The 16,253-nt window shown below is 38.2% G+C and overlaps 1 protein-coding gene across 1 annotated transcript in view; it reads left to right on the plus strand.

Annotated features, from left to right (window-relative positions):
• SRP54 (signal recognition particle 54) overlaps positions 1-16,004 on the plus strand; it is a 23,211-nt gene extending 7,207 nt beyond the window's left edge. Inside the window, exons 5-12 of the mRNA XM_017530777.2 lie at positions 203-351; positions 670-770; positions 1,645-1,731; positions 5,070-5,143; positions 5,349-5,457; positions 11,845-12,015; positions 13,810-13,905; positions 15,502-16,004. Of these exons, the coding sequence (XP_017386266.2) occupies positions 203-351; positions 670-770; positions 1,645-1,731; positions 5,070-5,143; positions 5,349-5,457; positions 11,845-12,015; positions 13,810-13,905; positions 15,502-15,593 (879 nt within the window). The 3' untranslated portion in view covers positions 15,594-16,004. The remainder of the gene's footprint in view (positions 1-202; positions 352-669; positions 771-1,644; positions 1,732-5,069; positions 5,144-5,348; positions 5,458-11,844; positions 12,016-13,809; positions 13,906-15,501) is intronic.
• Positions 16,005-16,253: the final 249 nt, after the last annotated feature.

Genomic DNA, 16,253 nt, shown 5'->3' on the forward strand with positions numbered 1-16,253 from the left:
AGAGACAGGGTTTCACCATGTTGACCAGCCTGGTCTCACTAACCTCAGGTGATCCACCTGCCTTGGCCTCCCAAAGTGCTGGGATTACAGGCATGAGCCACATGCCCAGCTCTAAATATTGTTTTATAGCTTCTAATGATGACATTTGCTTAGGATCAATACACATCTTTTCTAAAGTATCTTTTCTATTTAAACTTTCTAGCAACCTGACAACATTGTTTATGTGATGGATGCCTCCATTGGGCAGGCTTGTGAAGCCCAAGCTAAGGCTTTTAAAGATAAAGTAGATGTAGCCTCAGTAATAGTGACAAAACTTGATGGCCATGCAAAAGGAGGTGGTGCGCTCAGTGCGTAAGTATCATTGATACTGTTGTCCTCTGTCTTGGGATTATATGGGGAAGGATATATGTTTATAGCTTTCATATTGATCATTTAAAATATGTTTCATTAGTGAACCTAGTATGGTTTATAAAGGAAGTTTAAATAGAAATTTTGGAGCCTGTCTGATAGAGTTCTTTTGTAACTAGTGAAATGAAACTTGAGTTTTGTACCTTTGTCTAATTAGCTTTGGAGGCAGATTCACTTCGAATTTCAGATCTGCTGGAAATTTATGGGGTTCTTTTGAAGTTATTTTATATTTTCTTTTTTTTTTTTTTTTTTTTTTTTTTTTGTTGCTGCCACAAAAAGTCCTATAATTTTCATTGGTACAGGGGAACATATAGATGACTTCGAACCTTTCAAAACGCAGCCTTTTATTAGCAAACTTCTTGGTATGTACAGTGGTGGAGATATAGAAAAATCTCCGAGAAATACTATGTATCTTTAGGACTAAATAGGATTTTAATTCTGCCTCACTAATTTAAGAACATCATTTCCTTCTATGACTTATTTTCCTTACCTGTAAAATAGAGATAATGGTTATTGGCTTTCTGTGGTGAAAGTGGTAAAATGAAGTATCTAGTAGAAAGTTCTTTTTTTTTTTGGAGACCCCACTGGGGTTTGGAAAGTTCTTTGGAAAAGCTTTAGAGCACAATACAAAAATAAGTGGTTTTAGTAATAGCGGATGTAAGGGCAATAATACTTTGGCAATGTCTCAAGGTGGTATAGCTAGAGAACATGGAATTTGGAGTTAAACCCTAGGCTGGAGTCCCTGCTTTTCTACTTTGTTGCTACTTGACTTTCTTTCTTCCTTTTTTTTTTGAGATGGAATTTTGCTCTTGTCACTCAGGCTGGAGTGCAGTGCTGCAATCTTGGTTCACTGAACCCTCTACCTCCCAGGTTCGAGCAATTTTCCTGCTTCAGCCTCCTTAGTAGCTGGGATTACAGGCATGCGTCACCAGACCCAGCTAATTTTTGCATTTTTAGTAAAGACAGCGTTTCACCATGTTGGCCAGGCTGGTCTCAAACTCCTGACCTTAGGTGACCTGCCTCAGCCTCCCAAAGTGCTGGGATTACAGGCAGATTTGCTGCGCCCAGTCATGCCACTTAACTTTCTTAGCTTCAGTTTTCTCATTTGCATAGTGTAGTAAGAATACCTAACCCATCATCATAACCTCACAAGATTATTATGTATGTGAATGTGTTTTGTATAATGTAAAGCAAGGTATAGTGTTAGTTGTTAATTTTTCTTTTTTTATCTTATAGGTATGGGTGACATTGAAGGACTGATAGATAAAGTCAACGAGTTGAAGTTGGATGACAATGAAGCACTTATAGAGAAGTTGAAACATGGTATATGAATGACAAAAGAGAACTTGATCTCAGATGTCTTCCATTAATTTTTTATAAAGTTACTAAGTTGTTTGAAATGTAATTTTATTAGTTATATCGTCTGCTTATTATTTTAGATGATTTATATGCAAATTATTTTAAATCTCAGTCATCTGAACTGTTATAGAATTCAGTGTTTTTATTAAAATTAAGATTAAAATCAAGGCTTTCATTAGGTTCCTTGAAGTTTTTTTGTTTGTTTGTTGTAGACAGAGTCTCACTCTGTTACCAGGCTGGAGTGCAATGGCGCAATCTTGGCTTACTGCAGCCGCTTCCTCCTGGGTTCAAGTGATTTTCCTGCCTCAGCTTTCTGAGTAGCTGGGATTAAAGGCACGCACCACCAGGCCCGGCTAATTTTTGTATTTTTAGTAGAGATGGGGTTTCCCCATGTTGACCAGGCTGATCTCAAACTGCTAACCTCAGGTGATCTGCCCACCTCAGCTTCCCAAAGTGCTGGATTACAGGTGTGAGCCACTGTGCTCTGCTGGTTCCTTGAAGTTAAACACGTTAAAAGTAAGTTAGAACACACCCTTCTAATCTGTTTTCTTATAAATTTCTTCATATATATGTATAATATATAAAAAGAAATGTAAAAGGATGAAATTAAATATACCACATTTTCTTTACTCCACATGAAAGACCCCTCCTGTAGAGAAGGATATTATTCTGATTAGGAGCTCAGGTTCTTAAATATAACATACCTGTACTTGTATCTCTGATGTATTTTTTGGCTGTATTAACTTTTCGAAATTACTTAGCCTCAATTTTGTCATCTATAAAAAGTACATAATACTACTTCATATGGTTGTGAAGATTGCATTACCTGATACATGTACAATCTCCGGCACATCATAAATGTTTAATGTATTTTATTCTCTACCATTCTGGTTTTTCTAAAAATAATCTTTTACTTATTTACCATAGCAAAAATTCTGCCTCTTTGCTTCTTCTCACTCATTTCATCAAATAATTATGCCTTTACTTTTCTCTTAAATGCTAATGTTTCTCAGGGATCATTCTAAGTCATCTTTCCCTGGAGCTTCAGACTCATGTATCTGTGTTTACTAGACCATTCTTGGATGTTGCATAGACACCTCAAATTCAGCATATCCTTATCATCCTATCCCAACCTCTCACCTCCTTGTCTCATCAATGAATGTTAACATCATTTATATTGTTACCAGAGTCAGAAACTTAGGTGTCATTATTATTTCTTCCTCACCCTGCCCGCTCCTTTCTCCATCAGTTAGCTAGTCCTAGCATTTCTACATCCTAAATATCTCCATTCCATCCCCTTCTCTGTAGCCGCCCTACGGCTATGCTAGTTCATCTCTTTCCTAGATTGTTTATTGTGAGTCTTTCAGCAGATCTTCCAGCTTCCAATAGTCCTCCCCTTTGATGTATTTTTTCATAGTACAGCCAAAATGATTTTTCACAAATGCACATCTGATCCCATTACTGCTCTTCTTAAAGTTCTTTAGTGGCTTTCTGTTGCCCTTATAAAATTTTTAACTGATTTTACCATCTAGCTAACATCTTCCATGTTGTGTTTTAGCACTGTTGTTCTTAGTATTCTATGTATCAGCTATGCTGGACTTCTTTCAATTTCTCAAATGTACATTTCTGTCTCTCACATCTGGGCTGTTGACTTTGCTAGTCCTTCTATCTCTCTTCTTACCTCTACCTTCCTCTCCTCTAGCTAATATGGCACCCTACTTACACTAAATGTCCTTTTTCAGGGACATTTTACTTGAACCCTAGACTGAGTTGGAACTTTCTGATAGATGTTTCTATCACTTCCTACAATTAATTTTTGTATTATTCATCGCAATTATTTGATATCTGTTTTCTCTGCTAAAAGGTAAAAGTAGAAGTCATAGCTGTGTTACTCATCTTTTATGTTCACAGTACCTAACACAGTATCTGGCACATAGTAGGTCTTCAGTTACTATTGAATGAATGAATTTATCCTTCATTGCCTGTTTCTTTGCTCCTTTTTCTTTTTAGATGGAACCTTCCTCTGTTGCCCAGGCTGGAGTGCATTGGCACAATCTCAGCTCACTGAAACCTCTGCCTCCCAGGTTCAAGCAGTTCTCCTGCCTCTGCCTCCCCAGTAGCTGGGACTAGAGGCGTGCACCACTACTCCTGGCTAATTTTTGTATTTTAGTAGAGACAGGGTTTCACCATGTTGGCCAGGCTGGTCTTGAACTCTTGTCCTCTCGTGATCTACCTGCCTCTGCCTCCCAAAGTGCTGGGATTACAGGTGTGAACCACTACGCCCAGCAAGGATACCTTTTTTTTTTTTTTCACAAATGCACAGTAACCCACACCCAATCAAGAAACAGAATGTATCCATTACTCTAAAAGGTTTGTTTATGCCCATTTCCAGTAATGCTTCATATTATAGAATTCCTGGGCTGTGCATGGTGGCTCACACTGTAATCCCAGTGCTTTAGGAGGCCAAAGGGAGAGGATCAATTCAGGCCAGGAATTTGAGACCAGGCTAGGTAACATAGGGAGACCCCTATCTCTTAAGAAAAATCCAGCGGCATGCATCTGTAGTCTTGGCTACTCTGGAGACTGAGGCAGGAGGATCACTTGAGCTCAGGATCAGACCTCAGGTTTGAGGCTACCAGTGAATTATGACTGTGCCATTGCAATCCAGTCTGGGTGATAGAGCATAACCCTCTTAAAAAAAAAAAAAAAAAAAAAGGAAATTCTGAGTATATCCTTTTTTTCTAATCTGTTTTCTTTGATTAACCATATTTTGATATTCATTCATGTAGTTGCACTTATCTATAGTTTGTTCTTTTTATTGCTGAAAAGTATTTTTCCCACAGTGTATCATATTTTTCCCATTTTCCTGTTCATAGATAACTAAGCTATTTAAGAAACTCCAAACAATCTTCTAAAGTGTTTTGCTATTTTATATTCTCACCAGCAATATATGGGAGTTCTTTGTGGTACATGTCCTCTTGAACTTTTGATACTGTCAATCTGTTATAAATTGTACTTATCCTAGTAGGTCTAGTTTATGTGCCTTGTTTTCAGGTTTCTTGTGTGTTTGCATTTGTGTCTTCTCAGATGGAATGTAAGCTTCTCTAGGATAAGACCTATGTGTCTGTATATTCTCCCCAGCATTCATCCTGTCATCTTGCACATGGTAACTGCTTAGTGAATACTTATTGATTGTGTATTTTATAAGTACGCTTCAAGATGAATTCATGATTAAGGAAGAAATTACTTCTATTGAATGGAAATGTTCGTTCTCTAATATATCCAAATTATTTGTATTTCAGGTCAGTTTACATTGCGAGACATGTATGAGCAATTTCAAAATATCATGAAAATGGGCCCCTTCAGTCAGATCTTGGTTAGTTATCCTTAAAAATTTATTTATACCTTCTTTTGTTTTCATTAAAATTTCTAAGAATAAATATACTTGCTTTAATTATTTTTTACACTTGAGTAAAAATAGATATCTTAAGACTTAATGTCAAAAACCTAATTGTTAAATGTGTACATTTTGAACAGTTAATCTTAAGCTATCATTTACTTTATATTTAAATCTGTTTTAGGGGATGATCCCTGGTTTTGGAACAGATTTTATGAGCAAAGGAAATGAACAGGAGTCAATGGCAAGGCTAAAGAAATTAATGACAATAATGGATAGTATGAATGATCAAGGTAAGATGGCAGATTATTTATCTCAGGTGACAATGTTCTAAATATCAGTAAGTTAGTTGCACTGTGTTCTCGTGGACAAGATGGTCAGAAATTTAGATTGAAAGAGTATTTTTACGTAGATTTATAATAGCTTGAAGGCTCTTAGTTATGATTATTGGATTGCCTTCATCATTGAGAGAAATGTCTAGTACAGTACTTCTCCAAATGAGTTACAAGGAAAGAACACTAGTTCTTCATGATGTTGACAGAGATAAATTAAAAGGAGAACTCTGTAGTCAAATTTGGTTGAATGCTGGTTTTTAAGAATTAAATTTGGCCAAGTGAGGTGGCTCACACCTGTAATCCTAGCACTTTGGCAGCCCAAGGTGGAAGGATTACTTGAGGCCAGGAGTTTAAGACAACATAGCAAGACTCTGTCTCTACGAAAAAAAAAAATTTATTGAAAGTCTATTCATAGCTTTAATATTGTTAGCATACATTGGGAAACTGTAAGAGATGGATAGCTTAAGCAATGCTTACAAAATTCTTTCGGTCTGAAACATAAGGTTTTAGTTCTCTCAGTATACTGCTCTGTCTCCCTGACCCTGTAAAGGCATACCTCAGAGATATTGTGAGTATGGTTCTCGACCACTGCAATAAAGGAAATATCATGCAATAAAATGAGTCATAACTAATTTTTTGGTTTTCCAGCGTATATAAAAGTTATGTTTACACATATGTATACTGTATCTATTAAGTGTGCAGGAGCATTATGTCTAAAAAACGATGTACAAATACAACAATTAGCCAGGTATGGTGTTGTGCACCCATAGTCCCAGCTACTTGGGAGGGGAGGCAGGAGAATCACTTGAACCCGGGAGGCAGAGGTTTCAGTCAGCTGAGATTGCACCGTTGTACTCCAACCTGGGTGACAGAGCAAGACTCCCTCTCAAAAGAAAAAAAGTTTATTGCTAAAAATGCTAATGATCATCTAAAGCCTTCAGTGCATCATAATCTTTTTGCTGGTAGAGGGTCTTAGCTTAATGTTGATGACTGCTAACTGATTATGGTGATGGTTGCCAAAGGTCAAGGTGGCTCTGGCAATTTTTTAAAAGACAAGAATGAAATTTGCCCCATGGATTGACTCTTCTTTTCACAAAAGATGTCTCTGTAGTATTCAATGCTATTCAATAGCATTTTACACACAGTAGAACTTCTTTCAAAATTGGAGTCAGTTCTCTCAAACCCTGCTGCTCTTTTTCAACTAAGTTTATGTAATATTCTAACAATTTGAACAATTATTCATATCTATGATTTATTATTTTTTTGTAGTCTCTTTTTCCTGAGCTCCAGGTTTTCATAGTAACCCAAATAAGACTGTCTTTTTCTTTTAACATTATCTTTTTCATCACCATCTCTGACACTGCAAAAATGTTTGCATGTAGAATTCATAATTGCAACATATCTCAAGTATCCATTCAGTGCCATGCACTGTCCTGAACACTTTACATATTCATTTTATCATCATGACAACTCCTGTGGCATATTCAGTTATTATCTTCCTTTTTCAAATTAGGAAACTGTAGTACAGGGAAGTTGAGTAATTTGCCCAACGTTACTAGAGAATGGAGAGGCTGGACTTGAAACCTAAGCATTCTGGTACAAGTCCATGGTCTTGAAAACTGCCTCTCTAGGTGCTCCTAAATGCTAGATAGACTTTTCTTCTTACATGTTTGAAAGTTTTCCAAGACATTTGGGATTCAAAAGTAGCACTTCTTCCTTGGTAAGTGATACTTCATCTATCTACCGCATCACCTAAGCTAGAAACTGGGGTGAACCTAGATATATCCTTGCTGATTTTCTCTCTAGAGGTTCTATTGATTATCGATATCGAAGTATGAGAGTGACTTAAATTTTCTTCTGTCACTTGTGTCAGTTTTGCTTCATGTGTTTTCAAACTCTTTTGTTGGGTGCATTCAGATTTAGGATTTTGTCTTCTTGGTGATTGACCCTTTTATCATTATGTCACATCCCTCTTTGTTCCTGGTCTTTTTTTTTTTTTTTCGAGATGGAGTTTTGCTCTTGTTGCCCAGGCTGGAATGCAATGGCACCGTGTTGGCTTACTGCAGCCTCTGCTTTCTGGGTTCAAGCGATTCTCCTGCCTTAGCCTCCCCAGTAGCAGGGATTACCAGGCATGCACCACCATGCCTGGCTGATTTTGTATTTTTAGTAGAGCTGGGGTTTCTCCATGTTGGTCAGGCTGGTCTCGAACTCCCGACCTCAGGTGATCTGCCCACCTTGGCCTCCCAAAGCGCTGGGATTACAGGTGTGAGCCATCACACCTGGCCTTCCTTTCACTGTTTTTTGCTTGGTTGTTTGTTTTTGAGACAGACCCTCACACTATCACCCGGGCTGGAGTGCAATGGTGCGACCTCAGCTCACTGCAACCTCCGCCTCTCGGGTTCACGTGATTCTCCTGCCTCAGCGTCTCGAGAAGCTGGGATTACAGGTGCACACTACCATGCCTGACTACTTTTTTGTAATTTTTAGTAGAGACATGGTTTTACTATGTTGATCAGACTGGTCTCAAACTCCTGACCTCATAATCTACCTGCCTCAGCCTCCCAAAGTGCTGGGATTATAGGCGTGAGCCACAGTGCCCGACCTATTCCTTTTACTTTTAACCTACTGTCTAAGTCTGTTTGTGCTGCTATAACAAAATACCTGAGGCTGAGAAGACCCCAAGATTTGTGCTGCTGGTCTTGTCTCTGCCTCCAAGATGGTACCTTTTTGCTGTGCCTCCAGAGTGGCAAATGGCTGTGTCCTCACATGGTGGAAAGGCAGAAGGACAAAAAAGGGGCCTTGTTTTCTCCAGCCCTTTTACAAGACCACTAATCCACTGTGTGTGTGTGTGTGTGTGTGTGTGTGTGTGTGTGTGTGTGTGTGTCTGTGTTTTTGAGATGGGTGTCTTACTCTGTTGTCCAGGCTGGAGTGCAATGTTGCAATCTTGGCTCACTGCAACCTCTGCCTCCTGGACTCAAGCAATCCTCCTGCCTCAGCCTCTGACCGTACACATGCACCACCATGCCCAGCTAATTTTTGTATTTTTTGTTGAGTTGGACTTTACCATGTCACCCAGACTGGTCTTGAACTCCTGGACTCAAGTGATCTGCCCACCTTGGCCTGAGATTGAGCTGGGATTACAGGCATTAACCACCATGCCTGGCTACCAATCCATTCTTGAGGGTAGCGCCCTTATAACCTAATTACTTCCCAGAAGCCACACCTTTTAATACTGTTGCTTTAGGGACTAAGTTTCAACATGAATTTTCAGGGGACATACAACATTCAGATCATAGCACCTACCTATTCATATTTGAAGTGAGTTTCATGTTGACAGCATATAATTGGGTTATTTTAAAAAATATTCTGATAATCTTTGTCTTTTAATGGGTGTATTATTGCTATGTTAGGATTTAGTTCTGTCATTTTATTATTCGTTTGTTTATGCCCTCTGATTTTTATTCTTGTTTCTCCTTTTCTGCTTTCCTGTGGGTTACCCGAATATTAATTAGTATTTCATTTTAATTTACCTATAATAGTTTTGAAAATATCTCTTTGAATACTTTTCTTAATGGTTGCTCTAGGCATTATACTATATGCACATGCTTAATTTTTTTTTCTTTTTTCTTTATATGAACAGTGGTTTTGTTGTCCACATGCTTAATTAGTGTTTTTTGAGTTGGAGATTCACTCTGCCACCCAGGCTGCAGTCCAGTGGTGAAATCTCGGCTCACTGCACCCTCTGCCTCCCAGGTTCAAGCAATTCTCCTGCCTCAGCCTCCCAAGCAGCTGAAATTACAGGCATGTGCCACCATGCCTGGCTAATTTTATATTCTTTACTAGAGATGGGGTTTCACCATGTTGACCAGACTGGTCTCGAACTCCTGACCTCAGGTGATCCACTTGCCTCTGCCTCCCAGAGTCCTGGGATTACAGGTGTGAGCCACCATGCCCGGCCTGCAAATGCTTAATTTATCACAGTCTACATATATCAGTATTTTGCTACGTCAAGTGGAATGTAGAAACGTTAACATCACCTTAGATTTGCTGAGTCATACTTCCTATATTTCTCTCATCTTCCCTCTTATATTTGTCTCTGTATTACCCTGAGTTAATTTATACTCTTGTCATTTCTTACCTGGATTACTCCAGTAGCCTCCTCCTATTTCCCCCTTCTTTATTGCATTCCTGTTTTAATCTTTCTTCTTTGGTGCCACCAGAATAGTCTTTTCAGTAATAACAATCCTGGGGTCTAAATTCTTTAGTGGTTCTTTATTGCTTTTATTAATTCCAAACTCCTGAACCTGAATACAAGTTCTATTATAATTTTGACATTACCTGCCTTTTCAGCGTTTTAAATCTCTCAGCTCTCATCTGCGCTCAGCCCTTTTACAGAAAACTGGTTGTTTATTTTAGGAATCCATGTTTTGCTTCTGAAAGTATTCCTTGCTCCTTTCTCTTCTTTTTACTCACATTTGTCCTTTTAGGACTACAGCATATCTAAAGTATCTGTTCTGTGCTAGGCACTGTCCTGAGCACTTTACATATATGAATTCATATTGTCATCATAACAACTCCTATGGCATATTCATTTATTCTCTGCCTTTGTCATATTAGGAAACTACGGTACAGGGAAGTTGAGTAATTTGCCCATCACAGAATCTTACCTGACTTCCTTCCTTCCTTTGAATTAAGGCCCCTTCCACTATTTGCTTAACTCTTGTCATATTGCTTGCCATAATGTGCTGCTATTAGTTTATCTTTCATTTGATTTGAGCTGTTGGAAGGAATAGCATATATATTTCATAATGAAGGTGAGGCTTAAAAGCACATTTATGAAATGGATTTGGAGATTTTGACCTTAAGTTTATTTTTGAGATATTATGTCTTTGTTAGTATTGCATTGATAATTAGATTTCAGCTGGATTTCAGTTCACTTCTGCATAATATATTTAGAGGGTATAGGCAATTAGAAGATACAGGAAATCAGGATGATAAATGGGATTCTAATCCATGTTATGAGAGAAGAGTCAAGAGTTGGATATTTGTCACCCAGCAAAAATTCACAGGAGACATGGTGGCTCTTACGAGTTTGAAAGTTGGCCAGGTGTGGTGGCTCTCACCTGTAATCCCAGCACTTTGGAAGGCCAAGGTGGGTGGATCACTTGAGGTCAGGAGTTTGAGACCAGCCTGGGCAACATGGTGAAACCTGTCTTTAAAAAAAACACAAAAATACTAGCTAGCTGTGGTGTCGTGTGCCTGTAGTACCAGCTACCCGGGAGCCTGAGGTGGGAGACTCGCTTGAACCCTGGAGGTGGAGGTTGCAGTGAGCCAAGCTTGCGCCACTGCACTCCAGCTTGAGTGACAGAACAAGACTCTGTGTCTAAAAAAAAAAAAAAGATTTTGAAAGCCTTATTTTTTGTGTCTGGCAAGGAGACATATACATGAATAGGAATGGACGTGCCAGGTAAATGGACTTCAATTTAATATGTGAAAAGAAAAGATTTTTCCCTAAGTATAACAGAATGGCATAGACAGCCTTACATTAGATAGCAGGTCATCTCTCCTGGATATTAAGACCAAGGCTAGATAACCATTTACCTAGGGGATATTGCAGAGGGAATGCAGACATAATGGACTAATGTCCATCCCTTCTTGAGATTGCGTGCAACTGAAGCCAGAAGAAATGCACTTCATATTCTAAGAGTGATCAACTGGGAATTAATTCACTGTTTATATGCTACTGAGAGAACTAAAATACTAGTAGTAGTAATTACTTGATTATAGGAAATAATTTTTCTGTTGATTATGGATAGAACCTATCTCCTGCCTGCTTATACAGTCTAAATTTATGAATTAATGATTAATAGTTATTTAGGGTAGAGCTAAGGTGGGCATCTGTGTTCATTTTTGAAATATACCATATACCTCTGGTGTTTGGAGGGCCTGGAGAAGGTGGACATATGAAGTATGGAAGTGGTGGACATGGGGTCTCAAAACATTCTATTAATAGTTTACTTAATCTGTAGGGAAAGTACATGTTAGTTTGTTTATAGCTTAGGAATACTATGAATGTTCTTTGAACATATTCTGTGTTTAATTTTTAAAAATCAAATGCAAACAGTGAATTATAACATTTGTTAAATCTGGGTGGTGTTTTGACTATGTATTATGTCTGTTTTTCTATAAGTAAAATATTTTGTAATATAGAAGGAGAAAAATGAGATAGTTATCACTTTAAAAACATAACCTGCTAAGCTATCTGAAGTTATATATTGCCCATCTGCACACAGCTGCTTTGATGGTAAATAATTGTGTGTGAGAGTAATTGACCCTTGTCTACAGAACTAGACAGTACGGATGGTGCCAAAGTTTTTAGTAAACAACCAGGAAGAATCCAAAGAGTAGCAAGAGGATCAGGTGTATCAACAAGAGATGTTCAAGAACTATTGACTCAATATACCAAGTTTGCACAGATGGTAAAAAAGATGGGAGGTATCAAAGGACTTTTCAAAGGTAAGGAAAAATAAGCTTGTTATTAGTTAACAGACTGAAAAGAAGTAAGCTGAGAAAAAAGTTAAGAGTACTGAAATTCACAGCTGAATTTCATGTTATTTTCAAGTACTTCCAGCATTGATAGAGTGACCTGTGATTTATCTGTTTTCATAGTCAAGTAATAAACATTAATTAAAAAAAAACAAAACTTACATCTTTGTAGTGTGGGTAAATGAAAAAATAAATAAAAAATAAAACTTAATGATTTTATTTTTATGAAGACATTATATTAAATTTAGATAATATAAGGAAAAAAAATTACCTTTACTCCTCAGAGAATCCAGTGGATCCTACTGCAAATAACAGTTGCTATAACTAGGCTGGGCGCAGTGGCTCCTGCCTGTAATCCAAGCACTTTGGAGGCCAAGGCGGGCAGATCACCTCTGGTCGGGAGTTCAAGACCAGCCTGACCAACATGGTGAAACCCCGTCTTTAAAAAAAAAAAAAACCAGTTGCTATAACTAATGTTTTCTTCTGATATATCATAACTGTTTTTTCATGTTGTCAAATAGTCTTCCAAATATAATTCTTGGCTGGGTGTGATGGCTCATGCCTATAATCCTAGCACTTTGGGAGGCCAAGAGGGGCAGATCATTTGAGGTCAGGAGTTGAAGACCAGCCTGGCCTGCATGGTGAAACCCTGTCTTTACTTAAAATACAAAAAATAGGCCCGGCACCATGGCTTATGCCTGTAATCCCAGCACTTTGGGAGGCCGAGGTAGGCGGATCACAAGGTCAGGAGTTCGAGACCAGCCTGGCCAAGATGGTGAAAACTCGTCTCTACTAAAAATACAAAAATTAGCCAGGTGTGGTAGTGGGTACCTGTAATCCCAGTTACTTGGGAGGCTGAGGCAGGGAGAATCACTTGAACATGGGATGTGGAGCTTGCAGTGAGCCGAGATCATGCCAGTGCACTGTAGTGTAGGGGACAGAGCAAGACTCCGTCTCAAAAAAAAAAAAAAAAAAAGGTACAGTTTTACTAATGGTGACTTATTCACAGATATAAGTAAAGTATTAGCATAAATCATAGCCTTAAGAAAGTCCTTTAAATGTCCTTTTATATAGAATTTTACATGTTCTTCAAAAAATAGTATGTAATTGAGATAAAGATTAGAAAGGAATATGTTAAAATAGAAATAATTATGTTAGAGTGATAAGATTATGTAATTTTTTCTTTGTATTTACTCTTTGTATCTTCTTTGTATTTACTCAGTTCATCAAACTTGCTATTTTTTATTACTTTTTATTTATTTGTTATTATTACTATTTTTGAGACAGAGTTTCGCTCTTGTTGCCCAGGCTGGAGTGCAGTGGCACATCTCAGCTCACTCTGCCTCCCAGGTTCAAGCGATTCTCCTACCTCATCTACCAGAGTAGCTGGGAGAACAGGCATGCGTCACCACACCCAGCTAATTTTGTATTTTTATTAGAGATGGAGTTTTTCCATGTTGGTCAGGCTATTCTTGAACTCCTGTCCTCACGTGATTCACCCTCCTTGGCCTCCCAAAGTGCTGGGATTACAGGTGTGAGCTACTGCACCCGGCCAATTTTTATATTTTTAGTAGCGACAGGGTTTCACCATGTTGGCCTGGCTGTTCTCAAACTCCTGGCCTCAAGTGATCTGCCAGCCATGGTCCGCCATGCCTGCTGGGATTACAGGCATAAGCCACTGCGCCCAGCCCCCTCAAACTTTCTGTTATACCCTGATTATATTACCTCCCACACTGACTCAAAATCTTTTTTTTTTTTTTTCAGGTGGCGACATGTCTAAGAATGTGAGCCAGTCACAGATGGCAAAATTGAACCAACAAATGGCCAAAATGATGGATCCTAGAGTTCTTCATCACATGGGTAAATACCAAGTTGTTGGCAGTTGCTAATGCAGTTTAATTTATAAGGGTTGAGTTTTAATTATAAGCTTTTTGTTGTGATAGTATGAAAATCTGTTCAAAAGATGTGTGATTTTAGGGAAATGGTCATCTGAATCCTAAGTTGAATTAAATTGTAATAGTGGCTTATTAGCTGAGGTCTTATTCAGTGCTCTGCTGCCATCTTTGTGATTTTTAATCATCTTTTGTTTGAGCAAGCTATTTAATCATCTTTTGTTTGTTTGTTCTGGTGACTTTTTCCCTTGTTTTAGAACCTGGATATTTTTAATGATACGACTGAGGATTTTTAACCTTAGTTCTACTTTGACTGTATAACCTTTACAAAGTTCCTTAAGCTTTCTGAACCTCACTTTCCCCTTCTGTAAAATCACAGATCGTATCTCATCAACAAATTGTGACAATTAAATGAAATGATATATATGAAAACATTTAGTATGATTTCTGGGCATATAGTAGATGTTCAATAAATGAATTACTTTCTTTTTGTAAGTCCTATGAAATAATTCCCTATTGATTATTTTTTACGTAATTTAGAGGAAGACCCTTTTGGATTTATAAGAAAAAAATTTTAGATTTTTTTTTTTTTTTTTGAGACAGTTTCACTCTTGTTGCCAGGCTAGAGTGCAGTGGCCAATCTTGGCTCACCGCAACCTCTGCCTCCTGGGTTCAAGAGATTCTCCTGCATCAGCCTCCTGAGTAGCTGGGATTAGAGGCATGTACTACCACGCCCGGCTAATTTTGTATTTTCAATAGAAACAGAGTTTCTGAGACTCCATGTTTGGATCCCCTTCCACGAACACTCCCTTCGTGGGAGCCTCTCTTCTCCTAAACTCCATCTCTCTCTGTTCCCGTCCACTCAGTGTGGAAGCTGCTTTCCTCTCCTGCATTCCATCTTTCTGCATTCTCTCACTCAGTGTGAGAGTTAGCTATTTCTTTCTCTCTCCTTTTCCTGTTTCTCTCTCTCTCTAAATAAATCACTTTCTACAAAAATAAAAAAAATAAAAATAAACGGAGTTTCTCCATGTTGGTCAGGCTGTTGTTGAACTCCTGACCTCAGGTGATCTGCCCACCTCAGCCTCCAGAAGTGCTGGGATTACAGGCGTGAGCCACTGCACCCGGCCTTTTGTTTAGATTTATTGACTGTGTGATGGGTACCACCCTAAGATCTTTTTTATGTATCACCTCATTTATTCCTCACAATAACTCCATAAGATAGGGTATTCATTCTCTTTTATTGATGACGATACTGGTGATAATATAAATTTTTAGGTGGCATGTTCTTTAAGGCTGATGACTAAACTGCAATCAGAATTCAGTATTTTTAGAAGTACTTATTAGGCAAAAGTAATAAATGTTAGGCTGGGCATGGTGGCTCACCCCTGTAATCCCAGCACTTTGGGAGGCTGAGGTGGGTGGATCACCTGAGGTCAAGAGTTCGAAACCACCCTGACCAACAAGGTGAAACCCCATCTCTATTTAAAAAAAAAAAAAAAGTAATGTTTCCAGTTCTGCTTAATAATTGTCTGTTTTTAACTCTGTTTCCCTACTTTTGTTCTAGGTGGTATGGCAGGACTTCAATCAATGATGAGGCAGTTTCAACAGGGTGCTGCTGGCAACATGAAAGGCATGATGGGATTCAATAATATGTAAAGAAAATGCCTTAATATAAACTGACTCAGTTGAATACCTAATTTGCTGAAACCTCAAAGAGTTTCCCTTCTTTTTGAAAATTGAGGGGAAAATGTATTTTTCTTGCCTATCATGCCCTCTTTTCTTCTCACCCTATTTCCCCCTCCTTTTCTTTTTCCTTCCTTCTTTCTTCCCTTTAATATAAGGGAGAAATATATGGTTTTTGTGGAAATCATTATATTTTTGCTTTAGATTTTTCTTCTGTTTTCACCATCATAACAAAACAAATCACGATGTAAAATTTTAGTACTTAAAGGTTTTTAATTGGCTCGAAGGCCAAGCATTAAATTTGTAAATGGTCCTGGTCAGTAGTTAAATAATGTTTCAATTAAAGTGCTGTAAAATAAACTTCAAAGTGGTTATAAGTTAAAAGGTTGTTAACTTTCTTTATGGTTAAAATTTATCAGTTTGATTATCACATAAAAAACTAAACAGAAAAGCCAATAGATAAATGTCATTTAAAACTATGCCTAGGGCTGGGCATGGTGGCTCATACCTGTAATCCTAGCACTTTGGGAGGCCAAGGTGGGTGGGTCACCTGAGGTCAGGAGTTCCAGATCAGCCTGGCCAACAGGTGAAACCTCATCTCTACTAAAAATACAAACACTAGCCAAGTGTGTT

The sequence above is a fragment of the Cebus imitator genome, unplaced genomic scaffold (genome assembly GCF_001604975.1).
Source record: "Cebus imitator isolate Cc_AM_T3 unplaced genomic scaffold, Cebus_imitator-1.0 Scaffold69, whole genome shotgun sequence".
NCBI lineage: Eukaryota > Metazoa > Chordata > Mammalia > Primates > Cebidae > Cebus > Cebus imitator.